At 30.6% G+C, this 13,924-nt stretch overlaps 2 protein-coding genes across 2 annotated transcripts; one reads left to right on the top strand and one right to left on the bottom strand.

Moving 5' to 3' along the window:
* The first annotated feature begins 2,724 nt into the window (after positions 1 to 2,724).
* On the top strand, positions 2,725 to 4,618 carry LOC101490311 (uncharacterized). Its single transcript, XM_004504955.4, has one exon. It carries the CDS (start codon positions 3,057 to 3,059, stop codon positions 3,969 to 3,971), a length of 915 nt encoding a protein of 304 aa, XP_004505012.1. The 5' UTR covers positions 2,725 to 3,056; the 3' UTR covers positions 3,972 to 4,618.
* A 3,981-nt stretch (positions 4,619 to 8,599) lies between these two features.
* LOC101489977 (uncharacterized) lies at positions 8,600 to 13,478 on the bottom strand. The gene is made up of 4 exons (XM_004504954.4): positions 13,293 to 13,478; positions 13,085 to 13,200; positions 9,455 to 9,657; positions 8,600 to 9,018 (listed from the first exon to the last, which is right to left on the bottom strand). Exons 2-4 carry the CDS (start codon positions 13,172 to 13,174, stop codon positions 8,760 to 8,762), a joined length of 552 nt encoding a protein of 183 aa, XP_004505011.1. The 5' UTR covers positions 13,175 to 13,200; positions 13,293 to 13,478; the 3' UTR covers positions 8,600 to 8,759.
* Between the last annotated feature and the right edge of the window lie 446 nt (positions 13,479 to 13,924).

The following is a 13,924-nucleotide window of genomic DNA, read 5'->3' as shown; positions in this document are numbered from 1 at the left end:
CTTCATATCAAGTCCTCAACTGATCTTGATATTGTTGGATTCTCTGATGCAAATTGGGCTACTAGCATAGATGATAGGAAATCCATGGCAAGACAGTGTGTGTTCCTTGGTGAGACATTAATCTCATGGGCCTCGAGAAAACAAAGAGTGGTGTCAAGATCAAGTACTGAGGCAGAATACAGAGCGTTGGCTGACCTAGCAGCTGAAGTAGCTTGGATTAGATCGCTATTAGGTGAGCTAAAACTTCCTATGTCCAAGAAACCAGTTTTATGGTGTGATAACTTGAGTGCCAAGGCACTAGCATCCAATCCAGTGATGCATGCTCGATCCAAACATATTGAAATAGATGTCCACTATATACGTGATCAATTACTTCAAGATCAAGTCACAATAGCCTACGTGCCCACAGCAGATCAAATTGCAGATTGCTTTACCAAACCTCTCACACACACAAGGTTCAACATGATGAGAGACAAACTTGGGGTGACGATGTCACCATCAGTTTGAGAAGGGGAGTTAGAGAAAGTTATGATTCTAATAACTCCATATTAATCTCAATATCAATGGCATTATAACAGTTATTCATATTAATTGCTATTGATATAGTCACAGCATGTATATAGCTGTCATGACCGTTTCTTTCCTATATGTTTATTATTGTAATTAGTCCTAGCATAATTCTAGGATTTCATATGTACTACAACTGTGTATATAAACACAGTCTGTCAAATGTATCAACACGTCATCATTTTTCATATCTTTCTTTCTTCTCTAATCACCTATTATTCCAAAATTCTATACATGACCATCAACTATTCACTGATCATTCTAACAAGATATCAGGTATGGGATTATAATTCGATTTAGGTCGAATTTGAGCCTTGAGAATAAAATTGTGTTAAATTTTTTAAACGAGATCTTTGTCGTTTATATATAGTCTTATACTTAATTCGAAGAATTAGCCTTCACATTACACATGAGAATATATCCTACTTATAAAAAAATGGTAAGCTTAAGGCTTTCTTTTTGGGTACAAAATTCAAAAAGTTTATTACAAATCATTGTAAAAAGATTTCTACAATAATTCCCCTGCCTCTGTTTTCAAGGCATTTTTAAGGGTCAAATTGTTTGATTGGTAATGGTAATAAATCTTATGCTGTCTCTGACCATCAAGCGTTGTGTTGGTAGTTGTCCTTCACACATCAAAATAATTACTACAACTTCAATTAATCATTCTATTAGAAGTAGTTAAAAATACATATAATTAGATGAAAATTGTTAGGTTAGTTATATTAATAACATTATATAATAATGCATCATATTCTAATTGTAAAAATAATTTTTTAAATAATTATTTTAAAATTTATTTTTTTCTTTAATTATTTTTCTCTTTCTTAAATTCAATCATAATTTTTAACACATCATCTATGTTCTATGTGGGCCACAACCCACATAAGCTCTAGCCAATATATTTAAGGATGCTTAGAACAAATATTAATTAATCACACATCCATAGACTTTAAACTTAATTATATAACACGTGCATGCATCAAATAGATATACCCAAACCAATTTGGTTACATCTAATCACATGACATAAGAGAATATAGTAATAACTAACCACCACCTCTTTTAAGACCGTCCATGAAATTTTAGGTGATGTGAAAGTGATAAAATTTAAATTACAATGAAATATTTTTTTATAAGTGATAGTTAGATCAACAAAAATTAATTTATTTAATTCAATATAATTTAGATTGAGAATCATTTCTTTACATGACAATATAATTTTTAATAAATACCTTAGCATAACAAATGAGTTTGTTAGTTATATATATATATATATTAAAAAAAAATTAGTGTCTCTATAAATTTAAAAAAGTTTTATATAACTGTATTTCTCGAATACTCTTAAAATCTCGATATTCTTTACTTCTCTAAAATAAAATATAAACAAAAAATAATAACTAAAAAGTTAATGTATTTAATTTTAATTTTTAATTAAGTAGATCACATTTTTAATTATTTTTTATTTATATTTTATTTCAGAATAAAGAATTATTTATTAACTTTTAAATATTACGTAGCTTATTAATAAATATGGATCATCTCTAATAGCAGCTGATTTTATTATTGATATTATTATTCGGCAATTAGAAATGATCCACTTGTGATGATGTGCCTAGCAAGTGTTTTTAACCTTGTTGCTAAAAATCATTGGCCCCACAATTACCACCCCCTCTCCCTTACCCCTAACTAACCTAATGTCGACAATCCATTTAGAAAAACAAAATTAGCCAATATGAACCATAATGTACTTGCCTAAATACCTTCTCTCTAATTTCCTTGTCAACTTTGTATTTCTATTGGTGGCCCCTTCTAATCAAATTATAATAGCATACCACAAAATAGCATCATGCAACATCTACGTCCATTTTACAACCCAAACATATACACCACTATCACTGGTCTTCAACCTTCCATGTGTCAACCACTCACCTTCACCTTAGGGGTTAAGTTTCTCTCTCTTTCTTTTTTATTTTTTATTTTTGAGTCCAATTAAACCACAATCAACGACAAAACTTTTCCTTAAAAAATTTAACACTGCTATATTTTTATAGTTAAATTCAAACTAAAATTAAGTTATTTAATTTATTTTATAATTTCTAGAATATACTTGTGGTAGAAGAAAGAACTCCTAGGTTGTTAGAACCATAGTATGCAATAAATTTTATAGGATTGCGCCGTCAGCTATACATTACATTACACCCCCACAAACAATAATCAAAACCTTTCACCACACACAACCTCAATTAATTTTTGCTTACAATTATTTGTCCTTTTATTTTAACAGATAGATAAGATCATAAATAGGCAATATCAGAAATAGACATCTTATAGATAAAAGACATGCTCATGCTCACTTCTTCTCACTTTCTTTGCCCATTTAAAAAATATCACTCCAAATTGCATACCCTTTTCAATCTCATCCTCTTCTCCTTCTTATCACAGTTTGATCTGATTAATTAGTGTTTTTGAAGAGTTGAATTATATATATGGGTTTGAGTTCTAAACAGGTTTCTAGCAGTGGACTTGATAATTGGAAACAGAACTTATTGGAATCTCAAGACTTAGAGCTACCAAAACCTCATCACATGATGAGAAAACATCATCAACAACAACAACAACAACAACAAACAGAACAGGTTTTGAAGTGTCCAAGATGTGAATCAACAAACACCAAATTTTGTTACTACAACAACTACAACAAGTCTCAGCCTCGCCATTTCTGCAGAGCTTGTAAAAGACACTGGACTAAAGGTGGAACTTTACGCAATGTTCCTGTTGGTGGTGGCAGAAAAAATAAAAGGGTCAAAAAATCAAACACACCAATTACTTCTTCCACCACCAAAACCACAACAACAGCAACTAATGCTATTTGCACCCCCTCAATTTCAAATATGAATGGTAATGGTTTGAATAGCAACATGACTATTCAAACCCCTCTTGGAATTAGTGATCAAAAAAGTAATAATATTCCTTCATCTCTCTATCAAGCTCTTATTCATCCACCATCTTTGTTTCTACAACAGAGTTTGATGAATACTAGAGACTTATTAGAAAGCAAAGATTTTGGTATTGGTAATGGAATTTTTACTAGTACTAGTTGTTCAACTTATCCTATTCTTCCTCAAAATCAAAGCTTACTCTTCCCTTTTTCAACATCAAGTTCTTTTGACACTACCACTTGTCCTTCTTCCAATGTTTATTACTATGGTGAGGAGTTTAAAACAATGGAAGAACCAACCATCAACAGTATAGTTCCAAGCACAAAGCCATGGGAGATGTCATTACCAGGAACTACAACTGCTGGAATGGAAACTTCAAAGTATTGGAATTGGGAAGACATTGATTCATTAGTATCAACTGATTTAAAGGATCCTTGGGATGATTCTGATATCAAACCTTGATACTAAAGAGAAAAACGAGTAACACCAATGACATGCGCTATGCATGGTTTTAAATTGCAGTTGCGGTTGAGGTTACGCTACACATTTTTATGTTGCACATTTAGCCAATCAATATTGTAGTCGTATATATTACGACTGTAATTACGATTGCAGACTGCAATTTAAAACCATAACAAATACATGTGTTATGTGTTATTGTCCATAGATTAATTAGCTATTTAATTTAATTTAATTGGGATGTTTTTGTGTTTCATACAGATAAGTAAGTGTTTTGGTTTTCCATATGGGGCATAGTATTATTTGGTGCTGGTTTTTTCTGCATATGTAATTCTTATCAAACAACAGTATTTGGATTGGAGCTGTCATGTTTTAGTTTCAGCTTCAGCTTTAAGCAAAAGGGTCCCAATTAGCTGTAATCCACTCAGTTTGCCTATTTGTTTATCTCTCTATTATTTTCTCTAAATCTCTAATAAATTGGTATGTTAGTTTATGCAACTAGTCTAGCATTATTTCTAAATATATATAGGGATTTCTTTTTAAAGTTTTCTGAGTGTTTTCTTATAGAGACAGGAATGTGATGGAACATTCTTGTGGATATGTTTATATGTTGGGAATGATATTGTCACAAGGATTGTATTGCTTCTCAATCACCACCTGCACCACTTCTTGAGATGATCCTTGATCTTGGGATTCAAACTATTATGGTTGTATATTGATATTATTTGTCTCCAGATTTATGTTGGTTAATATAGCAAGTTAATTCGTGGAATCCTACCAGCTATAGATATCAATTGTACACTTAAGAATAAAATCTAGTTTGCTTGATTCACAATAAACTTGGACGAATTTGCAAACAATTTTAAATAAAGTTTTTTTTTTATCACAATATTTTTTCTTCTTTGATAGTTTAATTTTGTTCATGTCAATATTTTGTTTATTATCGAGTTAAATTTTTTGCATTATTAAATACATATACTATATTTTTTTTAATTTTAATATGAGGTAAACTAGTAAAAATCTAATTTACAAATCTATTTTACATATTTATTTTCGTTAATTATATTTATATTAGTTTATGAGTAAAAAAAACTGATAAGTTGATCTAAAAATCCGTATAATTATGTTTTTCTTTTTGTTGGTCTGTAATAAAGTGGGCAGAAAACATGAAAATAAATGTAGCATTTCAAAAGATGTTGTGAAAAATAAAAAAAATTAGTTAAACTCTGAATTTAACAAATTTTGGCAGGTCATTTGTATGTGATATTGATTCCAATTGAAATTGAATAGAATAGTGAATATGTATAGTGTACGGTATATTGGACCACACCATATATTGAAAGTATTGTTTTGTGATTGTCGTTTCTTCTTTATTGAAGACGGAAGAGCCATGGACCAATACAATAGTAGAGCTCTTTTTAGTCACAAAGTTTCCCCACTGAGAAATAAATTAAAAACTTTCATTTGAATAATTGCAGGCAATTGGTAAACACTATCAGCTTTGTACTTTATGCATGTGAGGACTCAAATCCTACCATAACAACCAATAGCCACAATCATCTTCATCACATTCATACGCATGCGTTTCTGCTCTTTAATTTATTATATATATAGCACAACACCCACTCTATTTCATACGGAGTTAAATGTTAACAATACGTTACTGTTTCTTATATATTATTATACCTATAATTTATAAGAATTTGAATTTCTTGTTATTGTCACTTATTATAAGAATTCATGCGGTTAATAACTATGTGATCATTTGATCTTAATAAGATGGTCTTAATTTTAAATATTTTTTTTATTTTTTAAAATATAAAAATTATCGAATTAGAGATCTGAATCACGCCGTCACTCACTTTGTTAATACATGCAGTCATGGAAACAGGTTTAATTCATACTAAATAGGTTAATTTGTTTTCATTAAATTCACATTGGTGAAGCTAGTCAAATTTTATTGAGAGCCAAATATATAAAGAAAAAATAAAATTTATATTTTAAAATTAATATTATTAAATTTAACTGATGAGTGAAAAAATTCATAGTAATCTTTATATTTTATAGAAAATGTAAATTAAAATTGCAATAAAGAAAATAAAAATCAACAATAACTATTTATAAAAGTAACGTATTGTGATATTTTTAGGAGTCAAATTTATATGTAATTCAATCCATGATAATTGGTAATTTTTTTAATTTTAACAATTAAAATATTTTTAAAAAATTTAACATCAAATTTATTTATGTATTATGTCTTGACATTTTTATTGTTAAAAAATATTTTATTTGAAGTTCAAGTAGAGAATAAAAGTGTCTAAACCATACAAATAGATATAACATTTTTATTTATTTTTTTATGTTTCTCTTAATTTTTTTTACTAATAAATGTATTTAGGGTAGATAAATATAAATTATTGCAGTAATTAAACATAAAACTATACTTACATAATGCAAAAAATAATATTATTTAGAGTAGGCAAGACTACCTCATAGAAAACAGAGGTTTAGCCCCTGAATCTAAACATACACTATACTAGTTGTTTGTATTTGTGATGTGGACATAATTCTTGGGTCCTAATGTGTTTTAAATGTGACTTTTGTGAATTCAAGTTTTAAAATGACTGTGCCTGGTGGGGTACTCTACCCTAGTTTCAGAAATAGACTTATCGTCATTGTGTGTGTTAATTTAGTATAAAAATTGATTCTGAGTAAATTAATTTTAATTAAAAGTAAGTTAAATATGAAGTGACTTGTATTTAAATATATTTAAATTCACTCAAAAGCTACAAACTCTAATTTTAAATTAAAATAATTCTTAAGACATAACTAATTTTATTCATAACATCTAAATATGCCAAAATTAACTTTACTACCTCAAAATTAATTTTGAAGTCCTCTAAAATTGAAATATACTTAAGGTTGTTGGTTTGTATACACGTTGGCAATTGTTTTCTAGCGTGCGAACCACTTTCTACTGTAATATTATTGAAGCTAAAAATTGGTAAAGTGGAGAACAACCTATGGATGGCAAATTGAACATGAAAACAAAGATATGCTTAGTGTCACCAACAGGGCTAAGCCCAGTAATGGAGCTTTGTAAAATTACGGCAAATTGACCAATTAATGTGTGCAAATATATTGAAATGCATTTAACATTTTTATAAAAAATCTTAAATTGTTTTATTTTTATCAACTTCTTACCATGCTTTCCGTTGTTGTTCTTATAATAATAATAATAATAATTACTATTAGCCATAACTGAAAGAAAAAAATCCCTACATCGGCATTGAACAAAGTAAAAGATTTGCATGGACCACTTCAGCTCGTGTAGGAATGTGTTTAGAAGTTGTCATTACTATTTATAATTATTTATATACGTGGGAAGTTTTAGGAAATAGAATTCCTTCAACTTAAGTAACAATATTTAACATGTGTTTGAAAATTTGGTGTGATCGACTCTTTTATCGTAGAAACTCGCACTGAGTTCGAATTATAAATTAGAGTTTTTGGTTTTTAGGGTGAAAATTGTATTAAAATATGATAATAGATCGATAAACGCACTCCAATGTAATTGTATGTAAATAAAAGAAAATTACTAATAAAGAATATATCTAGATAAATAGAGGGATTCAAATTTGAGGAGTTGAGGTGATATTGTTGGTGTTTTATGTTTGAATAAGAGTTCTACATTGAATTAAATAATAGACATTAAACTCTTTGTAAATAAGATGACTTACATAGTTCTTTTAGTCAATGTGATTTCATATCCAAACACAAACACATGTGTAACATTTATATAAAAACTCTGCGGTTTAGTTTCAAGTTGAAGAGGTAAAAGTGAATCTGAATTTGCAAAGTTAACTTGCATATATTATGAATGTTTTATTTTAGTAAAACTGATCTGGACTCCAAAAATTAATTTTCAACTCTAATTTATTATTTAAATCAATTCTTACATTTACATGTAATCAATCACATAATTTCACGTGAACTAGAATTCTAATATCTTTAAGTTTTATGATTGCACCAACAATGGATCTAGTTTGTGTTGAGTCACAATTCTAATATCTTATGTTTTGTGATTTGTGATTGCACCAACAATGTATCTAGTTTGTGTGCAGTCATAAGCCAGTGCAATCATACAATCAGTAAGTTAGAGAGATCGTCGCATCAAAATTAGATAATTCAAATTTTAATCTTAGAATTTTATATTAAACAAAAATAAAAAAGTATCTTGAAATTTGAAAAATTCCAAAATACTAACTCCACCTGTTTGAAAATCTAGTAACTATTTTGCATAAAATTTCCATCCTATAATTAAATACACATGATTCACAATGAGTTTACAAAATCACAGTATATGAGGTATCTTAGGTAAAAAGTAGAGTTTATAATTTGAAGAAAATGAGGAGGATTCAAAATAGTAAGCTCTAAAACTTATCCGAATGCTATGGATTGTGATTCCTAGATGTCGGCACACTAGCATGACCCGGATTGGGGCCACTAGCTACTGTGACATGATTAAAAGTCAAAGAGAAACGAAATACAAACCACCCTACCCTCTTAGGTGGGGGAGGACATATAAATGAGACTCGCAAAGCAATGGGACACTACCTATAGTGACATGATTTAAGAGTCAAAAGGAATCCAAATATAGAGACCATAGTCTAAACGGAGCTTCATAATTACAACAACTAGACTCTCACATCATCACATTCATGAAAGCCAACTTATATGGTAAATAAACTCCCAAGTCCTAATTGAGATACATTACAATGTTACATTAATTTACAAATTGCTCATAGACACACCTGAGTCTCGAGCATAGGGAGGGACCCCACCATGATTAGCTTTTGAAAAACTAACATAATAAAGTTCAGAGACTATGCCTGTAAGAACAATGAAGGCAGCTCCAGCTCCAAAGACTCCTTTCCTCAACGTTTGACATGAAGGAGCTCTCTCTCCCAATATATCTCGATACTTTGTGTGATAAGCATTCCTCACAGAACCAGCTAGTAGGCATGAAGCAGCAATAATAAATGTCAACCTGAATAATCAACATGACACAATATCAACAATTGGAAAACATCAATTTGGTCTTGTATTTTAAAACTCGAACCGAATGGTTTAATCATTTGAACTATGAACCAATATTGTCTAAGTTTCGGTTATTTGAGCAGTTTGATCACCATTTTGTCTCAGTTGAACCCTGACCAAAAGTCTTGCCGCTTTAATGTTTAGTTCAATTTTTAAAAAGTTTATTAGAGGAAATGTTTATTGTCACTATTCTATATTTTAACTATGTTTTGTTGTGTTTCTTGTTCATCAAATTTTTGTCAAAGAAAAATATATATTTTTAAACAGAAATAAAATTTAAAATATAGTAGCATCTTTGTCCTTAAACTATAGGGGTCTAAATGTCTGTGAAATTAAAAATAAATAAAAACAATGTAGAGCAAAGTAATTAAAGAAGTAACACATACCAGGTAGTGATGAATAAACAAATTGCCCATGATCTGGATCCGCTAGGACTCATGGCTTTCCCACAGCACAGGCATTTCGTTACAATCATAATGATCATTTGACTGGCAACCAGGATAAAGAGGGACCCAACACCTAGGCCGGTGGCAATGTCAGAATCATATTGGCAATACTTTATACCTTCATTATTTTGGGCTAAATTGGCCTGTTAGAAGAACAACAAATAATTAGTACATATTTGATTTGAGATATAAACCCATTTCAAGTTTTCAACATTGTAAATATTTGTTTTATTACTATGCAGGAAAATGTTGTCCTAATAGGAAATAGTGTACTGTACAATGAAGAGACTGGATTCTAGATCATGTTCTAGGGAGGACCCATCTACTCAATTAAAGGCACAATAATTATTAATGTGACTTGTGAACATAATTCAACACTACATTAACTTTGTTCACCTGGAATTACTGAATGCAATGCAATGCAACTTGTCCATTCAATGCAGAATCCAATTAGCTCTTCCGTCATCTATCTGATGATGATGGTAATGTCATTGTCAGACAACAATCACAAAGCTCTGCTTTCTCTTTTTTGAAAGCACAATTTAGGACTTAATCAGGAGGGAACACTAAGCTTAAAGGCTGGTTCAACTGCCATATATTGAAATGTTACAAGATATATGATCATGTAACATTTTACTTGCACTTGATTCATTCTTTGAAATATTTTATAGTTTATTTAATTTTTAAAATCCTCCACCCAAACAAATCCGGCTGTTTGGTTTAATGGAGGAGAAAGGAATGGAAACGAAGGAAGGTAAGGGAAGGAAAGTTTCTCATTTTGTTTGAGAGAATTTTTTGAATAATAGAAGAGGAGGATAGTTATGATTAATATTTTTATTTATTTTTATTTATTTTATTTATTTTATTTATTTTATTTTATTTTTAGGGTATTATAAAATGGGATACAACTTGAAGTATTTGCCAAAGTCATACTCATTCGAAACCTTCCAATCCAAAATCCTCCGCTATACATTTTGAGTTCCTCGTACAAAGAAAAAGTAAGATACCGTTTTAGAAATTCATTGAATAGGCAGTTCGTACAAACTTTTCCTACTAAAAGACTAAACAAAAGGGATATTTTTTCTCAGGTATAGCTACATGTTATAGAACGTGCATATCCAAGTGTTTAGGATTCATTACCATAACAACCCAGATACCATGATCATAGTTTTAAATTGTTGCAAACCTTTATATTGTGAAAAAATGTAGACAAATGCGACTGATGCGGCCACAATTGCAGCTGCAAGCAGTTGCAAAGACTTTAAAATTTATGACATTGCAACCACAATTACAGTTGTGGACCGCAATTTAAAACCATAATCAGGATTTAATTATTTATATTATAGGTGAATACTTGACTTTGCCAATAAAGTTTGAGTTTGACTCATTTGTATGGAGTACAAGTCTAATCTCAAAACTAAGTTTGTTTAGTTTCGGTAAAGTTTGAGTTCGACTTATTTGTATGCAGTACAAGTCTAATCTCAAAACTAAGTTTGTTTGTTTAGTTTAGAAAATGAGCTTCATTGAATATTTTATGAGTCAAGCTAGAATAGTTCCCAAATAGCTCAGTTCACGGATGACCATAGATGTAAGTAGCTCTCCTAGTGTCCTACAAGTTATTTCACTACATGGACTCGCCCATAATCTCTTACAAAAACCATGCAAGCAATAGCAACAACAACAATCAAGCCTTATCTTATTAAATAGGATTGGCTACATGGATCAAACGACGTCATAATATTCTATTATATAACATATCTATTTTTCAGCTCATTAATCTCTAGATCTTTCATAATAGTTTCACTAATGTTTTTCTAGATCTTTCTTTGCCTCTAGAAATTTGACTATCCTCTGTTTGATCTACTCTCATTACTATAGAATCCAAAGGTCTTCTCTGCACATGCTCAAACTACCTAAGCTTGTCACTTCTAATCCTATCTCATATAGTTTTTCCACACACCCAATGCAACATTCGCATCTCTACACTTATTTGATCCTCATGTTGGTTTTTTACCGCTCAACACTTCGTCTCATACAACATCGTCGGTCTTACAGTTGTGCGATAAAATTTCCCCTTCAATTTGAGCAGTACTATTCAAGCTATAAGAGTTTGTAAAATCAATAACAAACCAATGGTCCTCTATGACATGTTTTTGAAGAATTAAATATTTGAATATAAGGGTGAAAAGATGTAGTGGAAGGTTATTCAATAAGAGTTTATCATAGGAGAGCTTATGTCATAAGCCATACAGTCAATGAGCTACTTTCTTTTGAATATGTGCATTGAAAAGAAAATCAACTATAAAAATACAATTTGGGGCTAATGGAAATAAAAGAAGGTAAGGAAAGCTCTGCATAAACTGTTTCCTTATACTGTATTAGAGCAGCTTACTAAGATAAGTTGAAACAATTGGTGAAGATATCATAAAATATTTGTATAAACTCTTTCAAATACTTGTGTAAGTATTTATGTCACGGGATAAGCCTAAATAATCCCTTCCAAATACCTCTTTGAAAGATTGTGTATATTAGTAATAGTGTAATACTAATATATTAGTAATAATATGACTAGATCAGTTTCTGTTTTCTGTGCACTAATTACTCCTCTCCATGACTACGTGCATGTACAATAGCAACCGGTGTGAATTATCTGAGCCTTGCTGGTCATCTATACTTGGTAATTTAATCTCACTGTTATAATTTATGAAGCACAAATGCTGACTCGGACACGTCGACACAGATAACAATTTGAAAAAATAAATTAATACGTCGGTGTTGGACACTGACACGCGTCCTGAGACACACATTTGATCAGGTGTCGGTACTACAGAGGTTATAATTCTCCATGAATGTTAACCAACTTTCTAAGTCTTAACCGTTATGTCATGATTGTGTCCGCCGATTTGCTCGTTAATTCCATGCTACAACAGTTGAAACAGATTCTATTCTCATGTTGGCTGCAGCATTCTAGCTAGACGATTTGAAAAGGTTTAAGTTTTGTCCTTTTATCAGTATAATCGGATATCCAGCTTCTGATTATAAATTAGCCAGACTACACACCTTACAATTCCTAAACATTTAAAAATTGCTATTCATTAAACAAAATGAACTTACTATTTTAGCTTCTAGTTATAAGATTCTCGACCGATATAAGCGCAACATTTAATATATTAGTTGTCAGGTTATTATTTTCTCCCCGTCAGAATCTGAACCCAGTTCTTTAACTTCTCAAACCCCTTAAACCCTCCACAATTGTAAGTTTATATCTGTTGGTGGAGAAGTTTAAGAGACATTTCAAAATAGTTAAGGTCTTATATCAGAAGACTAATAGTCATTGCAAAATCAATTCAACTTTTATTTTCTTGCAAGTATTTGTTGAAAAATTTAACCAAACATTCCCATTTCAAAAGATTTTTCACAATAACTAAATTTAAACTTTTTGGATTAGATATTATAACTACCTTTTGTTTTTCCTATTCATATGGTATGTGATAAAAAAAATAATGCATATCTACAAAAAATTAACAGCAAAAGTTGATGTGTGTATGAGAGAGAGAGAGAGAGACTGACAGTACTCCTCCTCTGCTCAGCAGCAACGGCGAGAGCAAAAGCAATGAGATCAAACACAAAAACCACCGCCAGTAACAGAGACGAAGCCATACGATCCAAAACTTCAATTTATATCACTATCCACAAAATAAATAAAGTCAGAAGAGATATAAAAAAAAAAAATAGATTTAGCTCTTGAGATCAATGAATCAATTTGCTTGATACCAACCTGGTCCAAACAAATTCCAACAGCAGAAGCGTATTGCAACAGAAACGTATTGCAAAGCAACTATGTAACCGCTGACTGACTGCGTTTGCAAGTTTTAGAGTTTTAATTAATTAAGCGAATCATGTGCCTACGCATTTTAATTAACAATTAAAATATTTTTTTTATTATTCATTCATGATTTGATATAATTTCTAAAAATACGTGATCAATCCAATAATATAAAATATTGATGTCCGTTCGTGGGTAAAGTGAAAGTGGGGTTTGCGCTGTCCTCCGCGTTGCTTTTGAAGCTGCGCTGGTGCGGGCAACACTGGCTACGACTACGAGACGTTATCACACACGTGAGTGAATCGTCGTCCACACATCACATGATGTAGTCTTAGGATTAATTACATATTGGATTTAATAATAATAATAATAGGTTAAATTATTTGTTTTGACTTTTTTTATATAGATTTCGTGATCCTTTAATTTTTTATTTTGGTCTATTAATTATGATTTTGTTAGTCATCTTGGTTTTTCAGTAAGTTTTTATCAAACAAATCTAAACTGATCAACCTAGAAAAACAACTAAATTTTAAAACAACAATAAATCTAATTTTTGGTCCAATCCATGGAGGCATAATACGAGG

The sequence above is a fragment of the Cicer arietinum genome, chromosome 6 (assembly GCF_000331145.2).
Source record: "Cicer arietinum cultivar CDC Frontier isolate Library 1 chromosome 6, Cicar.CDCFrontier_v2.0, whole genome shotgun sequence".
Taxonomy (NCBI): Eukaryota; Viridiplantae; Streptophyta; class Magnoliopsida; order Fabales; family Fabaceae; genus Cicer; species Cicer arietinum.
This window is presented reverse-complemented; position numbering and strand designations above follow the sequence as displayed.

Bases quoted from the DNA above. Each gene is read 5' to 3' on its own strand.
- LOC101490311 (XM_004504955.4), top strand. From the start codon at position 3,057: ATGGGTTTGAGTTCTAAACAGGTTTCTAGCAGTGGACTTGATAATTGG.
- LOC101489977 (XM_004504954.4), bottom strand. From the start codon at position 13,174: ATGGCTTCGTCTCTGTTACTGGCGGTGGTTTTTGTGTTTGATCTCATT. The intron at 9,658-13,084 runs GTCAGTCTCTCT...TTCTTCTAACAG, and splicing joins CTGAGCAGAGGAGGAGTACT to GCCAATTTAGCCCAAAATAA. The intron at 9,019-9,454 runs GTATGTGTTACT...TTGATTATTCAG, and splicing joins TGTTTATTCATCACTACCTG to GTTGACATTTATTATTGCTG.